This window comes from Cyprinus carpio, chromosome B21 (genome assembly GCF_018340385.1).
Source record: "Cyprinus carpio isolate SPL01 chromosome B21, ASM1834038v1, whole genome shotgun sequence".
In the NCBI taxonomy this organism is placed as follows: domain Eukaryota; kingdom Metazoa; phylum Chordata; class Actinopteri; order Cypriniformes; family Cyprinidae; genus Cyprinus; species Cyprinus carpio.
In genome coordinates, this window is record NC_056617.1 from 19,297,800 (window position 1) to 19,317,398 (window position 19,599).

A 19,599-nucleotide genomic window follows, 5' to 3' on the forward strand; every position below is an offset into this window, starting at 1 on the left:
AAAAAATATTAAGCAGCAGAACTGTTTCCAACTTTGATAATGAATCATCATATTAGAATGATTTCTAAAGGATCATGTGATAATGATCCTAAAAATTCAGCTTTGCATGACAGAAATGATAATTTAAAGTATAATAAATTTAAAAATTAAATTTACAATTATTTTAAATTGTAATAATATATCACAATATTACATTTTTTTCTGTATTTTTGATCAAATAAATGCAGGCTTGATGAGCAGAAGAGACTTCTTTCAAAAACATTAAAAATAGTAATGTTTCCTAACTTTTGACCTGTACTGTAGATATATAGATATATATATATATATATATATATATATATATATATAGCTTAAACCTGACATTTCTAATATGTCTCAGAATTGCTGTTGTTGTTCAACAGCACTGTGGGTAGATTGTCAGTAATATTTAATATTCACCTGACCACTAGATGGCGGTAATGATTAATTGTTGGATTATTTTTACCAGACTTCACTGGTAAATTTCTGCCATGACATCATCATTTAGTTTATGAGCATTTTTCTTTAACTCTAAAGCACAATGCAATGTGTATTTTAAAATACAGGTTAAATTTTCACATGTGGAAAACACACACACACACACACACACAAAAAACTTCATATGAACAGAATATTAGGCCCGATTTTTTTTAAATAAATGAGCCAGACATTGTGTGAATACTCCTAGGCTGTGCAAACCTTAGACTTGCCAGACGATGCTATTAAATGATTTTATTATTATTTGATCTGTACAGTGTGGTTCGTATCTTATTCAGCAGCACAGTGTGAGATCCAGCAATGAATCTCCAAAAAAACGCTAAAGAGACAGAAAGGTCAGCTTATGCTCTCAGTGGCATGGATGACAGTTTTCTGATTGAATGAATCACAGAGGCATAATGAGGTGAGATGAATACCTTCACATTCTGTTCTCTGCATGTGTATGTTAAGAAGCGCAGCTTTATAATCACCACTCGCTGAATCAGACAGCGGCAAATCTTCACGTGCCTCCAAACGCATTCGAGAACTCCATTAAACTAGTAAGGCACACATTTCACAGCCAGCTGCAGAGAGCATCATCGTCCAGTTCTTTCTTTATATGTGTGATTGTGTAGTCAGAGCACGAGGGTCACACCAGGTCGATGCTTCCATCCAGAATCGGTGATCTTCCCGTGGATTTTCTCATGCTGGGGTCCAGGGCTGTCCGCCGTTAGCTTGAGAGAAGGAGGAACGCCGTGGAGGGTCCAGATGTTAGCCTGATAAACACTGCTCTACGTTGTTGTTCTGTCCATCTTGAATGGCTTTGTTTGTCTCTTCTGCATTGAGGTTGTTTGTCACAGTGTCTGCTTTGGTTTTCCTCAACCTCCAAAACAGAGAAAGGACAACAAATCTAGCCATGCTGAAGTTTGACAGTGTTCAAATCTGCAGTTGTTACCTTAAGGCAAGGTTATTGCAGTAAACTGAAAAAAGAAAAAAAAAAAAAAAAAAAAATAAAAAAAATGCTACTTGAAATAAACTGAAAAAACTGAAAAAAAATATATTCAACGTTTCTCATTTACACTTAGCTAAGGTTAAGGTGCTAAAATAACTACTGAGCTACTGAAAAATTTAAATTAATATTAATATACAGAGAAAAAATTATAATAATAAAAAATAAATCCCAGAAAAACGACAAAATGACTAAAAGTTTCCCTAAAATGAAAATAAAAACAGAACATACAAAAATAAAACATCGCAAAACATTTTAACAGTGCCTTTTTACTTCTCTTTTACTTATGCTTCCCTTTAAAATGAGAATATTCATTTATTTCTTGCAATTTAATGCTTTGACAATCAGGTTGAAAGTGCTTCATATAAAACTGCATTTTCAGTAAATGAACTACTGTGTTAGGTTATTTACTACTACTGCTACTAAAACTATCAAAACTATATTTACTTACACTAATTTGGAGACTTATGGATGAAAGTGGACATGTCAAAATATTTCTTACTTCTCCCGGTTGAAGACGATGAAATCTCGTTGCACAGTCTCTAAGCGCTGCTGGAGTTGTCCATTCTGTGTGATCAAATGAACATGAGTTATAATGCTTCACATGAATGCAGGGTCCTAACCAGCATAAACACTGAAGAGGACAAATTCCCCAATAATAATGGAATATGGCCAACTTTATTTTTTTTCTGCTTCAGCGGTCTAACAGTGCTCATCAATGTCACAATGATTGAAAAGAGTGTGAGGTAAAATATAGCTAAACGTTTAATATCTTACAACTGCTTTTATGACAATTAAATTTTTTTTTGCCATTTTGAATTGAAAATACACTATATAATTTATGTAATTAATCTAATGCTATTCGTAAATTGAATGTGAGAGACAAGAAACATTAATAGAGCTGTTTATGCACTGGCATACAATTAAGAGTCAATGTGAATATTTTTAAATAAAATATTATTTTCAATTCGGTTCTAATGCATTACTTCACCTTATATTCGAGTTATCATCTTTCTTTCTTAATTCTCTTTAAATTATTTGTTTAACTCATTTAGATAAAAGGACTGTTATATTTGTGACAACATCTCCCTCCCCAAACTTGGATATGACACTTTTACTGGTCCAGGATCAGTGATCCGTAGCTGTTACATTTCCGATTTGAGCTTGAGTTTCAGAAATGCTTTGGATAATGTAGCATTAGCTCTATTTGATGCTACCACGCTGCTTGATCAACAAAAGAGCTTCGGTACTGAAAATTTATTTGATTAAGAAAACAGTGGTGCTACCACCACGGTCCTGAGAAATGAAGTTAAACTACTAGCGTTTCTACTTGTAGCGATGCAACTGTCCATCACTGGCTGCAATGTGCACCAGATTTAAGATGATAGTTAAAAGTCTGTCTACTAGAAACTAGCATGAATTGAGCATTAGAGGGCCATAAACGTCTCCAATATAACACAAAATGTGTACTGCAAAGCAGAACGACAAGAGCTGCTGCCGGTGTAATGAGTTTGGGTGTGATGAGGCGTCAGCAGGTGTCGAGTGTTTAGTGCTTACTCCACAAACCCAACCACGCAACTCCACCAGCGCAGGGCTATCCTCGAGTACAAGCATGACTGATGCTTAGCATGCTACAATCCAGCAGAGACCTCCTTCACACTCCATCCAATAAAAAGCACTTTGAAATTCAGTCACAAGCTACTGAACACACATTAGGTCGTGTTCTGCAGAAGAAAGAAAGTCAGATTTTTTTTTCATTTTCGGTGAACTAACATTTTAAGCACTGAGCTTTGACATTAGGTTTAGAGAATCGGAGGCTACGCTCACACTGTTAGCTTTTGGGACTGACAACTGCATTTACTTACAGGTGTGAGTCTCGAAATGTCATTGCTCTGGATGATGTCAGCATGCTTATAAACTATGCACACAGTGATTGGCTGATAGTCTCTGTCAGAGATTTATTCATAGAAATATTGCAGAGCGTGATGTTATGTTGCCATATTCAAATAACGGTTTAAAAATATAAAATATTAATTGCCACATTCAAATAAAGATTTTAAAATGCAGGCTAGGTGTCACTAATTAAACAATATAATATATATGTAAATGTTTTCAGGTAATTGTCAGCCTGTATGCTTCTCGTAAAAAATTAAAATAAAAAGTGAATATGCATATAAACATAATCAAAGGAAAATTTGGAGTTGGGATAACTTCCAAAACTAAAGGCGATACCTTTTTAAAAGCACATTATCATCAAATGTTTCTAAAATGTAAAAATCACGCAACACGCGGTAGATGCGCATTTGTGCAGCAAAGTGTCTCTCCCACGCACTGTATGATGTGAGAGACAACTAGTTGTAACTGTGACATTCCTAATAATCAGTACTGAAGCACAGACGGAAGAAACAGAGGAAATATTCCTCTGAACAGCGAGTGAACTCTAGGAAGAGAGGCAGTCACTGTGGGATGCTTCTCTTTATTTTGTTCTCACAACAAGAGTTCAATTTTCCGCTGCGTTTATCTGTGATTGGATTGAGCTCATCTCTCCATTCATTACAAACTTCAGTGGGAGGAGAGGACTGAGAGGCAGTCAGGACAGATGGAGTCAGTGGGAGGAAGTCTGAGAGAAACACAGTCAGGAGAAGATACTGTACAGGGCAGGACTGGTCATACTGTATTGATCTTCACTGCTTCAGAAAATGTGCACGTACAACGCTAGCTCCAGCTCCTATGTTCTTTCTTTCATACTGTGAAGTACTCTTTAGCATACTTTTAAAAACAACATGTTATTATAAAAAACCTGTACTTTGGGAAAAATAAGTGTGAATGGAGTGTTTTCTGACACTTAATTGCATGTTATTTACAACAAAATTGAAATGTATTATATTTATATTAAATTATTATATTATAAATTTATATTAAATGCGGTTAGTTGAACTTAGAGACATTTCACCCAAAAAAGTAGAATTGTCATCATTTACTCAATTGTTCCAAACCTGTTTTTCTTTTTTTTCTTTTTTTTTCACAACCCCAAGACGTTGGGAGGTTTTGTTAAAATGCAATAAAATCAAGAATCTGTGATTTGTTCATTCTCTTTAACTTTTATTTAATCGACAAAAGTACAAAGAAAAGGTTTCCAAAGTTTTCACTGACCAACGTAAATGTATTTTGTAAATATGAAAACATTCTGATTTTGATGGCTGCAAAACAATCCAAAAAAGTTGGGAAAGAGGCACGTTTAACACTGTGTCACATCAACCTTCCTTTTAATTACATTGTTTCATTGTTTGGGAATTGAGGATACTAATTGTTAAAGTTTTGCAAGCAAAATTTTTGCCCAGTCTCTTTTGAAACAAAGCTTCAGAAGCTCAGCAGGCTGTGATTGTCGTTGTCTTATTCTCCTTTTCATGACTGGTCATACATTTCCAGTGGGAGTCAGATCTGGACTGTCTCTACTTGTAGCAAATGCAGAATGAGAGCTGGCATTGTCTTGATCTAATAACCATGGACTTCCCATGAAAGACATCATCTTGACGGCAGTATATTTCTCTGTACAACTTCAATATATGCCTTCATGTCAATGGTACCTTCGCACCTAAACCAGTCACCCATGCTGTATGCATTCATATACCATGACAGATGCTTGCTTCTGCATCTGTTGCTGATGAAAACCTGGATGTTCCCTTTGCTCTTTGGGACTGAGAACTCGAAATCCATTTTTCCTAGAAACAAGTTGAAATGTGGACTCATCTGAGTACAGCACACCTTTCCACTGTCTTTTTGACTATCTGAGATGAGCTCTGGCTCAGAGAACCCGGCGGCATCACTGCATCGAATCGTTGTATAGCTTTCTCCTAGAGTAACAGAGATTCAAGTTGCATTTCTTGATGCAGCAGCAGACTGTGTTGTGACAGCAGTTTTCTGAAGTACTCCTGAGCCCATGTGGCTATATTTAACACCGCAGCATGACGGTTTCTTATGCAATGCCACCTGAGGGTTCAAAGGTCATGCATATTCACCTTAGCTTTCCTGTCTTGCCCTACACAGACTGATATTTCTCTGTATTCCCTGGATCTTTTCACAATATTACGTGTGGTAGCTGCTGAAAGACCTAAATTCTTTGCAATTTTGCATAGCGAAATGTGATTTTTGATTTGTTTGACACTTCTTTCATGAAATTTAGTACAAAGTGGTGAGCCATGATACAGCTTTGCTTGCAAAGACTGAGATGCTCCTTTTATACCCAAACATGATCCCCTCACCTATACCAATTCACCTGCTTACTGTGAACTGTTTCAAAACAATTTAAAGTGGATATTCTTTAATCTTTACACTTTTATTTTGCCTCTGTCCCAACTTTTTTTGGAATGTGTTCATATTTACAAAATACATTTATGTTGGTCAGTGAAAACTTTGGAAATCTTTTCTTTTAACAGTACTTTTGTCAATTAAATAAACGTTATCACAAATCACAGATTCTTGATATTATTGCATTTTTACAAAACGTCCAAACTTCTCTGGAATTGGGGTTGTAACAAGAAAAGGTATTTTGAAGAATTTTGATTTAAAAAATAAAATAATAATAATAATATGAAAATCAATGGCTATCAGAAACTGTTTGGAGTTCTTCTTAATAAAAAAAAAAAAAAAAAAAAAAGATCAGTGACTAATTAAATCGCTGTGCTAAACTGAAAAAGTTAATGTTTCTAAAGGTCAATGATTCTGATCTCCCATTACACAAATCCTTCAGAGAAATGACTCACACTGACAAACAAAGAAGAGAGCCATTGCAGAAAAACTCAAGGGAAACATGGCAATGTAATAAACAGGACTTCAATTGTTTTATGTCTTGTTGCATAACAATTTTTAATTTTTTTAAACGAAAACTGTGGCATGACTGTTATGTTCTCAAGTAATGACCATGAGATGCTACCTGAGGAGATCCATCAGAGCCGCTCTCCCTCGTCTTCCTCGCCAGCCTCTTCTTCTTCTTGTGCAGTGGTTTGGATTCCAGGATCATCTCCTCCAGCTCAAATGTGGGGTCGCAGTTTAGTCGCCGCCTCTGTCGTCACACAAACACTCATTTATGTACTGTACAATGTGCCCATCAACAATTGAACATTTATTGGCAAGTACTATTTCAGTACAACAGTTACACCCTTGTGAAAAAGGACAATTAATTATACTGAATGTGCATTTATAGTGTACTGCAAATCTTGAAAGTATTGTTCTTTTAAAACTAATTTAAACTGAAATTATAATACACTTTTAAAAAGTGCACAACTTTATACATTTAAATGACATTTCTATAATCTCTGGTTGTGCTTTAGAGTCACTTATTTTTGTGTTGACTAACATAGTAAACAGGTCATGAACAAAGAAACCAACATCTTTTCACAGTGCACTAAAAAATTGACATTGTACTATAATAAACATCCTGAAAGTTTAGGATCTCAAAACTTTCTTGTTAGTCTAAAAACAGCTCATATTCAAGCCAGTCTGCCAAAACGACAGCTTGTGGACTGTTCTACTCTATGATGTAATAATCTGGATAAGCACCGCCTCCACAAAAGATCAACTTGCTTTGACATCACTGCCTGTTTAACCACGCCCAATGATTTTACATGACTGCCTGTTTAGCCACGCCCACTGATTCTACAGCACTGCGTGTTTAGCCAAGCCCACCGATTCTACAGCACTTTCTGTTTAGCCCCGCCAACTGATTCTACATAGCTGCCTGTTTAGCCCCGCCCACCAATTCTACATAGCTGCCTGTTTAGCCCCGCCCACCAATTCTACATAGCTGCCTGTTTAGCCCCACTCATCGATCCACTCATAAGCCCTATTCGGACAGGACTAGTTTTACAGGGGGTCATTAGAGAAATTTATGTTTCACAGAAATACCTTCCGATTTCAAACCCATCCGAATCTGCCACATCTGTGTTTTTCTCACACAACCTCTGTAATAATTCCAGAGCAAATTATCTACTGTTTTATGGCAAACTCTTAAATCAAAAAAGTGATGCTCTGAGAAACCTAAATCCCATCCGAATGCGAACGTCTGCGATTGCAGATTTTTCACAAAGTGTTTCCTTGTTTGTTTTGGCCAACGTAAACTACCCTAGAGGCTCTTACCATGCGCATTTTTGATATGTTTGCCTCCCGGCAAAGAAATAAAAAAACAATAATAAAATCAAGAGCCAAATCACGTAAACTGTTAAGACTGGCTACTGTAATTTTAGTGTCATGTAAGATTACTCGTGTTCATTTCTGCACTCAATGACCATGGTTTTGCTCTAATAGCCATATAGCTTCACCATATTTGTAGTAAAATTGTGATTATACTATGGTAATTAATCCAAATTACTATACGCATAGCACGCATACAGAATGCGTGATCTCTGCAACATCCAGATATACAAAACAAACCCTGTCACCTCTGTAATAAACACAGAGATGTTAGTCCCATCTGACAATGACAATCTCAGACGTCAGATGATAAGAATCGAAACTCAAGTGTTTACGAATGAGGCGAAAGAAAAAGTAAACAAACAAAACAAACAGCAAAGCAAAATAAAAACAGCATTTCCAATTTAAAACATTCTCATCCCAACATTAGGAAAGTGAATGAACTGTATTTTTAATGTAGACATTAGGTAAGTGAAAAAACAAGAAAATTAAAATACTATGCAAACAAAATGGATACGATACGAATTACAAACAAGGCGCGATTCGACACAGGATTTTCAAAAATATAAAAATTAGAAGACGATGCTGTGCGTCTATATTGGATCCGACAGTAATGGTGCAACACAAGTGTGAGTAACTGTTTTCATTACGCGTTCACCATTGCTTTGTCTGGCAAAGAGATCGTTTGATATGAGTATTTATGAGTTTTGTTTATCTAAATCACAGCAGCGTCCATCTATGAGGAATGTAGGCTGTCTGTCAAACATATACAAGTGTGTGGGTGCTTACTTACGAGTTTACAATCCTTCACACCTATTCGAACAGAGCGTTCTGATAAGCGTGGTTAAAAACAGGACAGAAAATAGCTTCTACTTCTAAATTATGCTGTTTTTTTGATGTAAAAATCTTGATAATGTTATAAGTGGACCCACTTTAGTGTGGTTTTTAATATTACATTTAAATATATAAATGTAATATTAAAATTCGCATTCGGACGGGATTTAGGTTTCTCAGAGCATCACTTTTTTGATTTATTATATATATATATATATATTATATATATATATTTTTTTTTTTTTTTTTTTTTTTAATGTTCTAAATTGCAGCTTAATCATTACAAATGTGTAATTACAAATAAATGTAAAATGACATTAAAGCACATTTAAGTTTACAATAAATGCTTGTTGGTACATTCAGCAGTTGTCTTATACAGTACAGCGGCCCTAAAAAGAGTTCTGACACTAACATCTCAAAATGTCTACATGTCATCACATTAGATATGCACAGATCGCAAAATATGTGGGTAAGTGGCTAAAATAGTGCCAGAGCTTTTCTCAGATCTCAGCCAGTTCTGGAATTTATCATTTTTACAGCGCTTTCCAAATGGCATAAATAATGCTTATGGTCACTCTGAATGGATAACGATCACCACAACCAAATATAAATGTTCAGAACCACATTAAAAAAGGCTTCTTAAATGTATGTTTTTGTAGAGTTTAACTGATGGACACTTTGCTCCCAGGATTCACTGCATGAAAACCTCTCAGTCCAGACCAATCATCATAAATCTGCACGAGGTTTGCCAAGCATAGCGTAAACTAAACCAGCTGAACCAGCAAACGCGCTCTGTAAGCAGAGCATTGTGAAAACCCTCAGTCGTTGTGGTTTTATGAATGTCTTTATTATTGTGAACACCTGAATTTTTTATATTGATTTTTTTTTTATAAAGACTTACTGCTGTTATTATACTGTAAACTTACTGTATATGATCTGTTATTCTAAGTAGGGAACATGAACAGTGTAGATTTTCTCAGTTTTATTAATTAAATGAATATATACAAGATTTACATAATTATTAAAATCAAACAGCACAAATTAAAAATTTCTCAACATTCTTTAAAATATGTGACCCTGGACCACAAAACCAGCCTTAAGTGTCAGTTTCTCAAAATTGAGATTTATACATCACCTGAAAGCTGGATAAATAATCTTTCCATTGATGTATGGTTTATTATGACAGGACAATATTTGGCCGAGATACAACTATTTGAAAATCTGAGGGTGCAAAATAAAATATTGAGAAAATCACCTTTAAATTTGTTCAAATTAAGTCTTTATCATTGCATAATACTAATCAAAAATTAAGTTTTGATATATTAAAGGTAGAAAATTTACAAAATATCTTCATGGAACATGATCTTTACATCATATCCTAATGATTTTTGGCATAAAAGAAAAATCTATAATTTTGACCAATACAATGTATTTTTGTCTATTGCTACAAATATACCCCAGAGACTTAAGACTGGTTTTGTGCTACAGGGTCACATATCTTTTTTGTGTTCAGTGGAAGAATGAAACTCATACAGGTTTGGAACAAGATTAGGGTGAGTAAATGATGACAATGTTCATTTTTAGGTGAACTGTCCCTTTAAAGCATATCCATATCTCAAATCATTCATATCTGGAATATGTGCATGTCTCTTTATTTTCTGTGTGTGTGTGTGTTATAAACTTACATTAGGGAGGAAGCCAGGTGGGATTTGTTTGTTAAGCACAGCATCCCAGTTAACATCAGAGAGGTATTCCAGGTCCTGGAGCTCCGAGAGACTGGAAATCCTCTTCTGAGCGTCGACACACAGCAGCTGACAACAGAAGCAAACACAATGCATGTTTCATACGGTAGCATGACTGTAATTCTCAAATAAATAAAGCATGACTACAGTGCTGTTCGCGTGATTCATGTCACCTTTTGTAAGAGTGATTTGATCCCTGTAGACCAGGCGGCGGTGTAACAGGGGTGCGCTTTGTGGAAAGTCTGCAGGATCTCATTGGCTGGTGTGTTGGCTCGCATGATGTACGGCCTCTACGGAGGTCAAGCCAACAGTCAATGAAACATCTATTTCTTCATTTTGATTCTCAGCAGTACATGAGCATGATTAGTAGGACTTACGCTAGCTAATATGGCTCACCTGTCCACGGAGAAGCTCATATGCAGTGATGCCTAAAGACCACCAGTCCACTGCGAAAGAGTACCCCGGGTGTGTTCCCTCCAGTGACTGGAATAGTTCTGGGGCTGCAACAACAGAAGCAAGAAATTGGCATTCCAATAAAATGAATGCCAATTCAACAAATTATATCAATACTGTTAACAGTAATGTTATTTGTACAGCCCACATGTTTAAGGTACAGTATATTGCTAAAAACTCTTCTAATTCCATGCTACTTTCTGGCCCTTTTTGTCAGTTTGGTAAAAGTTATGGAAGTCCGTTTCCGCCACTGAATAAAAAAATAAAAAAGGTAATTGCAAATTTTTATCTCACAATTCTGACTTTTTTTCTCATAATTGCGTGATAAAAACTCGCAATTGCGAGTTAAAAAGTAATATTTATGAGATATAAACGCAATTTTGAGAAATAAAGTCAAAATTGCATAAAATAAACTCGCAATTACAAGACATAAAGTCGCAATTCTGAGCAAAAAAACTGAATTGTGAGAAATAAAGTCAGAATTGTGTGATATAAACTCGCAATTGTGGAAAAAAAGGCAGAATTGCGAATTTTTATCTCACATTCTGTGAAATAAGTCACAATAACCTTTTTTTTTTAATTCAGGGAAACGGGCTTCCATTTTCAGTCAGTAAATGAAAACATTATTATGTAGCTATTTTTTATTTTTTATTTTATTCAATTAAATTCATTATTAATTGAGTCGATGGAATGAGTTAAATTTTATACAGTGAATACACCTCTTTCTCAGGGCACAGCTCTTTTGATATCAATAAAACATTTACAACAGTTCTTTCCGGTCCTCCAATCTGATTGGCTGAAAGGTTTTTGTGTGTATCACTGCTTGCAGCGCTTCTCACAGTGAGAAGTTTTGTTTGCTGTGTCATGAAATAGAGTTTTTTTTTAATCTATGAATGTAGTTGTTTACATTTAAAATATGTGGTTTGTTATTAAAGATGGCGCCTATTTGAAAATTTGCTTCTGTGTTTTCGGAGATGTGAGCTCCAGGCCATCAGCGGCCATTCAGCGCTCACAAACCTGCTGAGATATAGGCTGTATAGACTATAATCCATTCAGAATTTGTACAGAACTTTTATTTTTCAGCCACATACATGCTGCAAAGTTTGGGAAATGACATCTGCATATTTATGCGGGATTCACACTTGACAGAACAATGGACGGCACAAAAATACAGGCTATAAGTGAAAATTTATGTGTATTGAAGAGCATACTTTCTAAAGCACCCTGCGTATTTAATTCTGGAACCGGGTCTGGATAAAACTAGCTTTGTTAGAGCAGTTTTCACAGTAGCTCATATTTAGGTGATCGCATGGAGTTTTATGTAGCAGTAGGCTATGCTTCCAAGTCTGAAAAGTTAGCAGGATATTTGTTAGCTTCCTCCATGAAAATCTCTATACAGTTACTATATCATCAAATACTCCTTGCATCTTATGTGTGGATTATTTTGTTTTATTTAGTGCAATCTCCGGTTTCATCAGCTCTGATAAGTAATAAACAACATGATATGCAGCCGGCTAATGTTAACTATCTTTTAATCAAAACATAATAGGCCATAATAATATAATAGGGCATAAAAGGGCTCCTATATAAACCTATATTTGGTAAAGGTTAAGCCTTTGTGAAAATCCCTTGTGCACTTAATTGTATTGAATGTGCAAATATATTGAATGTTCAAATCTTAAAAAAAGTATTTTTAAAAATTGCTTGCATATAATTTAGTATTAAAGCAAAAGGCCACAAATATACTTGTACACTTTCATGACTGTTTCTTAACACACTTTCGTAATGCATTTTGTTATAATGTCCAATTTAATGTTTTATTTTAATGTACATTTTTAATCATTATGTTTTTGATATAAAGAAATACACCTATTTTGATGTATTTACTAACAAAAATATAAGGAGCCTTTGACTGACGTTGTGTTAAATCACACAAATAAAGAAGTGTTAAATAGAAGTATTAAAGCTCTCACCCATGTATGGTTTTGTCCCTGCAATAGATGTGGCTTTTAAGTCCTCCTTCACAATAGCAGCGATGTTGAAATCTGTCAGGTGAGCGTGACCTGCAAAGAGATAAACGCTAAATAAAACCATATACTGCACACGTATTTAACATGAGACTACAAGATATGAACACAAATGATAAAAAAGATGCATTTGCTATAAATGAAAGTGGTTACACTGATGATGAAGCCAGAGATTGACAGTCTCATGCTAATTGCATCCCTGTTTGCATACTACCAAGCATTTGTTTTGCTGGAAAGTACTCACTGCTGAAAACATGGGACATACAACTACATCATGAAATCAATGCCTGCAAGGTATATAATATCTGGAGAAAGCCATCCATCTGCATTGCCATTCATCTCAATGGCATTTCCTCATTTAGAGCAGGACTGGAAGTACATGACATTCATGATGCCATCGTTTTCTAGCACTTAGATTTCTGTCCTCAACAAAAATTAAATCTAATTTGGTAACTTACATATGTCATTAGATTTAAACTCGTTGAAAATGGTATAAAAGTTTTTCAAAACCATAAAAACGTACAATAATTTTGCACACGCTAGAGACACTTTCTCCTGTTGATTAATCAAAGTACATTATGTTTTGTTTTACAAGTTTTCTGAAATGGTATGTTTAAAAAATATTCAAATGTTTAATTGTCTAATTAAGTATTCATTAATTTGCATACATTTCCAGAACAGAAATCAGAACATTGGATAAAGCCAGGTTAAAAATTCTTGTTAACAGTGCTAGGAATAAAATGGTGAATATATCAGGGTGAATTACATATTAACAAACCCCTCTGTAAAAACCTGCAGAATATAGACAGAAAAAAAGCTGGATAGTTGGGTGTATGAAAGTGCAACAGAAATCTCTGTTGATTTATGGCTCAGTCAATGAAAAAAAAAAACTCATAACTGTAATTGAAATCTACAGACGCTAAGCGTAATAAAAGAAACACTTTAATGTGTATTTTGGATGTTTTTCTTTCTCCTACTAGTCTCAAAGTTGACATGTTATGAAAGCAATCTAGCCCAATATCTCAAAATTTACAGTGTAATAAGAAGAGTTGCCTTAAACTAGTTTTAAAAAGATTTTTAATGTTCTTCATCTTGGATGCACTTAACTTTGATTCATATGTTGAAAAACTGTGGTGGCGTGGCATTACGACACACAGTCCAAAACAGTAGCAGCTTTGTCTCACAGTATAAAGATTGCAACAGCACCTTCCAAAATCTGTTTCTTCCTTCCTGGCCTAATAAAACAGTTTGGCTTGATTTGTGGGGCAGTTGCTCTACTCATTCCTTGTAATGAGATGGCACTGAGTGCAGCGAGCTTCGGAGGAAATAACAGTAACCGGAGTGAGGAGGCTAAAGTCAGCCATTCACCTTGATGAAGATCTGCCATCGCCGCAGGGTGCGAGAGAACCGGAGCAGATGCGACACACAGAAGGAAGAGGGTACACGGGGTTCAGTTTCTCTAAGCGTATGTGTATGTGTGCCTATATCATAGAGACATTAGATGCTTTGGATGTGAGCAATGTTGATATGAATGTAAAACACCTTCATGCAGCAGCTGCATTATTTACACACAGACAGAGGACATCAGCGATAAAGAGAAGACGAAAGAGTTTCCTGCACAGCAACAATCTCATTTGTATTCATAGCTATTCCATTGCAGTCTTCTGTTTTTAAAGGAGTCGTGAGTTAAGAAAATACTTACACTTTACATACTATAAGAGGTTACTGTAGTACAAAAACATCCTGTTAGTTTCAGAACACAAAAGTTCCTGAACAGCTTTTATTGAAACCAAACAAAAGTGATGCACTACTTTGTTTCGGTGACAAAAGCCCGCCTCTGCAGAAGAAGATCAAGAAGCCTACTTCACCAAAACTTCTTTAGCCCCGCCCATCGACTCATGCATGTAGTACATGGCGAGTAAATACATGAGAAAGGCAAACACAGGATTACTCCAGCAACAAAATGATAGAGATACGTACCTGCGAGGATTATAAGACATTTTGCATTTGCGCATCACATCATGTCCCATCCTGCCGCAACAGCTACCTTACTAACTATTAACACGCAGCAAATTAGGAGTTTACTGAGGCAAAAGTCATGGTTAATAGTGAGAAATGGAGCTTAAAATAAAGTGTGACCTAATCAATTTATTTTTGGGCAAACGTTTTTTAACAGAAAATTTTCACAGATTATTGTGACAGTTCTCCTCTTTTTATTTACAGTCTCTGGTTGCACCGGCACACGTCTCCGAACACATTTCTTGACCTTTCTCTCACATGTGAGAATGCATGCATTTTTTTCCGGGCTCTCTGTGCGTCTGAGTGCTCGTGGTTGCTGCAGAAGGGGCAAATGAGGCAATGTATCTCTCATTCCTCAGGGAGTAAAACCCCAACTGTCCAGTGAGCTGTGGAGAGCACCTCCTCTAGACGTGAGGTCTGCAGGAGTCAGCGCTTTCCAGACACCCTCCAGGGGTTAAAAACAGCACTGCTGTGTGTCTGTAAGCTGAGCGAATGGCCTTAAAAAGCATTTTATCTTCCAAATGCCTGTCAGGTTTTCACTCAAAAAGCAAATGGATGTTTTGGCATGGGCTTCATCAGCAGTTATAGGGACAGTTCTCAAAAAATGAAAAAAACACACTTGAAAATGACATAATTTTATCACACCCCCCAAAACAAAAAAAAAAAAAAAAAAAAAAAAAAGATTTACTTGACGAGCAAAATGTAAAATTTAAATTCTAATTTTTATATTACGTTCCTCAAGTATGTTGTAGTCAAGTTCTCATGTTAAATCAAGCCAATGTGCAAAAAACATGGTACTACTATAGTACCATGTCTAAAAATTATGGTATTAACAATATATTTTAGTAGTTTTTAATGCTGGCAGTGTTCCTATTGAAGATCCTGAAGTACTTTCATTTTTCAATGTACAATCATCTTTTTATCAAGCATTTTCATCTCTTTGCATCATTAGGTAGCCCAAACAAAGTTTGGTGTCAATATGTCAAAGCTTTGCAGAGATACAGGCATTTTGTAATCATGCCTCAAATTTGTAGCGGTGCTATACAAAAATGTTTTTTGTCTATCAACACGAAATCCATAACTTGGATTGCCAGCACGGTCTGAAGATGATCAATTAAAAATTTGGTGAAAATCGGACTAACGGTCTAGAAGGAGTTCAAAAAAGTAGGTTTTCAACATAAATGCAGACAGGAAATTCGGCTGATTATGGCAAAATTGGAATCTATGTTGTCAGCATGACCCAAGGAGTGTTTTGAGTTTGATTTCAATAGGTTAATGTAATTAAAAGTTATAAGCATTTTTGGAAATGTCATTATTAATGGTTAATGATTGGTTTAACACTTTTGACCAATAGGTGGCGCTGTTACCAAATTGATGTGGCGTGGTCAGTGTGAGGTGACAATGGCACATACAAAGTTTAGTGTAAATATGTCAAAGCTTTGCAGAGATACTGCTTCAGATGCAGTTGGCACCTTTCCCAGCAAATTCGTTGATGCGTTAAATGAAAACCATTTCGTATATCAACACGAAATCCAAAACTTTTTGCCAGCATGGTCTCAAGATGATCTGATTCAAATTTGGTGAAAATAGGACCAATGGTCTAGGAGGAGTTCAAAAAAGTATGTCTTCAACATAAATCAAAATGGCAGACTGGAACTTCGGCCAATTTTGGCATAATTGGTATCGATGTCTTCGGCATGACCCAAAGAATACATTGAGACCCGTTTTATTACAATAGCCTAATTTGTCCAAACGTTATTAGCATTTTTAGAAATGTCTTTATAATTTTTGGCCACAAGGTGGTGCTGCTCCCAAACATTTTGAGTACTGTCAGTGCATGGTGCTGAAGACACATACCGAGCTTCGTAACAATACGACAATGTGTTTGTAAAATCTAGCATTTTTTGACAATATTCAAAATGACCGATGCCCAAAATGCCTGACATGGGAAAACTGTCTATGGTTCGACTTGGCATCATGCACCAAATCTAAAGAGACCAGTTTTGTTCATATCTCCCGACCACTAGGTGGCCCAGTGCCAAAACACTGCAGATAGCCTCAGGTCATGCTTGTCATAACACACACCAAGTTTGGTCTCAATACGCCAAACCATTGCGCAGATACAGCCTCAGATCCATTTTTGCGTGCTTTTCGTCAAATTCCTTTGCGTGTTATTCGAGAACGGTTTGAGAAATCATCTTGAATTCCATAACTTTTTGTCATCATGGTCTGAAGATGATCTGAGCCAATTTTGGCGAAAATCAGACAAACCGTCTAGAACGAGTTTGAAAAAGTAGGGTTTTCAAACTATTAAAAATAGCAAAAAATGTAAACCTTATGATTTTTTAATTTAATTGTTCATTCGACTCTGCATGAGCAAAGGATTCAGAGGAAAAATTATTTTCTTTCTGTGCCTTACGGTTCAAAATTTATTAGCATAAACATGAGTGAAAATTTGGTGGTGGCGCTAGAGAGTTTGAGTCAGAGACTTGGGTTAATGTTGAGACTGTCCTCTATCAGTGTGACAAATTTCAAAACTTTCCCGCAAGCAGTTCTATGGGCTGCCATAGACTTCCAGAGCGGAAGAAGAATAATAATATATAGAGTATATTTAGAGAAATTACATTATTGGGTTGAAGAATTGATTAGATGTTTCAAAAAGGCTTTAAAACATGTTTAATGTATTGTTTGTTTTGTTTCAAAGATATTGAACGTAAACCAATTGTTGGCCTGCAGTTCACAGCAATCCATTCAATCGAGTTTGCAAATCTCTCTAAAAAAAGTTATTGTATTCTGTCTGCACTATTTTAATTGTCGGTTCATGTACATATTTAATAATTTTTTAGGTAAGTGGTTGCAAACAATTTATTTTAGCTACACTGAAATAAAAAATAAAAAAAATGTTGAAAGTCAGTCAACTAAATTTTTTTATTTAAATGTAGCTAAAATACATTGATTGCGACCACTTACCTTAAACTAGTAAATTCAACTTATAATTTTTTTTTCAGTGTAATGTGTAAATTTACAGACCTTAATCAACCCACTGAAACAAATATTCCCTGAAAATTGAGTTAACTCAGAATGAGTGTGAAATGGAGAGGCATTAAGGGTCGTAAAAGTCTGTGTCAGAGCCACAAGAAGTGTTCAGTGCTGTCTGGTGAAAACAACAGATCACTCTTTCCATCACATTCTGTTTTCACAATCTGAATCTGAAACAACTGCTCTGAGAGCAGTGACATAAATCTGTACCGACAGAAGCAACCTAGATCAAAATAGAAAACCCCACTGATGTTCTTGAGCACAGGAACAGATGTCCACCTGAGGCACATTAAAGGACAAAAACTGTACACTCTTAAAAATAAAGCCTCCAAAAAGGGGTTTTCACAGCAATATCATAGAAGAACCATTTATGGTTCATGAAAGAACCTTTCAGTGAACAGCTCTTAAACTTCTGGGCCTCTTCATTTTTGGGTCAAACTTGGTATTTTTGCAGTCTTGAAATGTAACTTTATATATGTATGTATGTACTGTATGTGTGTATGTATTTATTTATTTTCAGGAAAATCAATCTAATATATTTTTGTTCAGCAATATATAATTGTTATTATTAATTGGAATTCTAAGGGGATTTTATAAATGGTAATTTTTTTTTTTTACTGCAAATGTACTCGTTAACATATCTGAATCATGATTTTTGTGTGTGTGTGTGTGTGTGTGTGTGTGTGTGTGTGTGTGTGTGTGTGTGTGTGTGTGTGTGTGTGTGTGTGTGTGTTCAAATAGCTAATGTGACAAAAGTCACCAAGTCACCATCTGATAAAGATACTATTTTAAAAAGGCAAAATTTAACATTTTTCAATCAAAAGAGGCCCAGAGGGTTAAAATAACATTTTTTTCTTAGTGTAAAGAACATTTTAAAAATCTAAACAACCATTTTCCGCTACATATTAGCCTTTGTGGAATTGAACATTTCCATAGATGTTAAAGGTTACATATAGGTCTGAAATGAATCAGGCTCCAAAATCCAATGGGTTGTGCCATTGTCTTGTTAAAGTGTGCATGGATCTGTGACTTCCAGTCCAACAAAAATAGACCACCCAGGTATCTTTCTTTCAACATGCACACCAATTTGGATAAAATTGAAACTGGTATGCAGGGTCAAAATATACAGTGAGTGTGATTTCACCAAGTACAACATGTTCCTGGATCAACATCATTGTTGATCCTGGAACAACATTCCAATCAACCAATTAGAATTGAGGGATAACCTTTTAGAAAATATCTGTTTTAGGCTTATGATCGGGGTTAGGTGCTTCTACACCCTTGTTAATCAGCTATCATTTCACACTGATTTTAGGAATAAATTATGGGTAGGGTTAGGTTTAGGGGTAGGGATTGGGTTAGGTTTTGGACAGTAATGTTGATCCAGGAATATATCATAATTACAAAAAAGGCACCAAACCAAAATATACACAATGAAAAGTGCCTAAAATTTACATTTTGCCGATTTTCAGATACTCTTGATGCAAAGTTTCTAATTCTGACATTGATTTTGGTTTGGCTCTTTAATGAAGACTGTTTAAGAAATCTCTGTGGAGAAAATTAATGCTTCCAGAACCAAAGCTACTGAAAATTGCATGGTTATTGTTGATTTCCTCACTTCAATATTCACTGACCTTCCCTGTCCTCTTCAACCACCTGCTGTTTGTTGTTGTTTAGAGACAGGGTCATAACTATCTTCACATTAATATTCCACTGCCTATTATCATACTGATGAAAAATTATGCAGGTTGCAACATCGGTTATCCAGACCAAAGTAAAGCATCTGCCATGA

At 35.6% G+C, this 19,599-nt stretch overlaps 1 protein-coding gene across 2 annotated transcripts in view; it reads right to left on the reverse strand.

The window, feature by feature from the left end:
- Positions 1-329: 329 nt before the first annotated feature.
- Positions 330-19,599, reverse strand: part of stk32a (serine/threonine kinase 32A) — a 51,943-nt gene continuing 32,673 nt past the window's right edge. Inside the window, exons 7-13 of one of the 2 annotated variants that reach the window (XM_019102476.2) lie at positions 12,696-12,785; positions 10,666-10,769; positions 10,443-10,559; positions 10,213-10,338; positions 6,438-6,566; positions 2,007-2,071; positions 330-1,378 (exon numbers count right to left, since the gene is read on the reverse strand). In XM_019102476.2, coding sequence (XP_018958021.2) covers positions 1,267-1,378; positions 2,007-2,071; positions 6,438-6,566; positions 10,213-10,338; positions 10,443-10,559; positions 10,666-10,769; positions 12,696-12,785 — 743 coding nt within the window. In that variant the 3' untranslated portion in view covers positions 330-1,266. Of the gene's footprint in view, positions 1,476-2,006; positions 2,072-6,437; positions 6,567-10,212; positions 10,339-10,442; positions 10,560-10,665; positions 10,770-12,695; positions 12,786-19,599 lie in introns of both variants that reach the window. The other variant, XM_019102477.2, reaches the window with a different exon arrangement.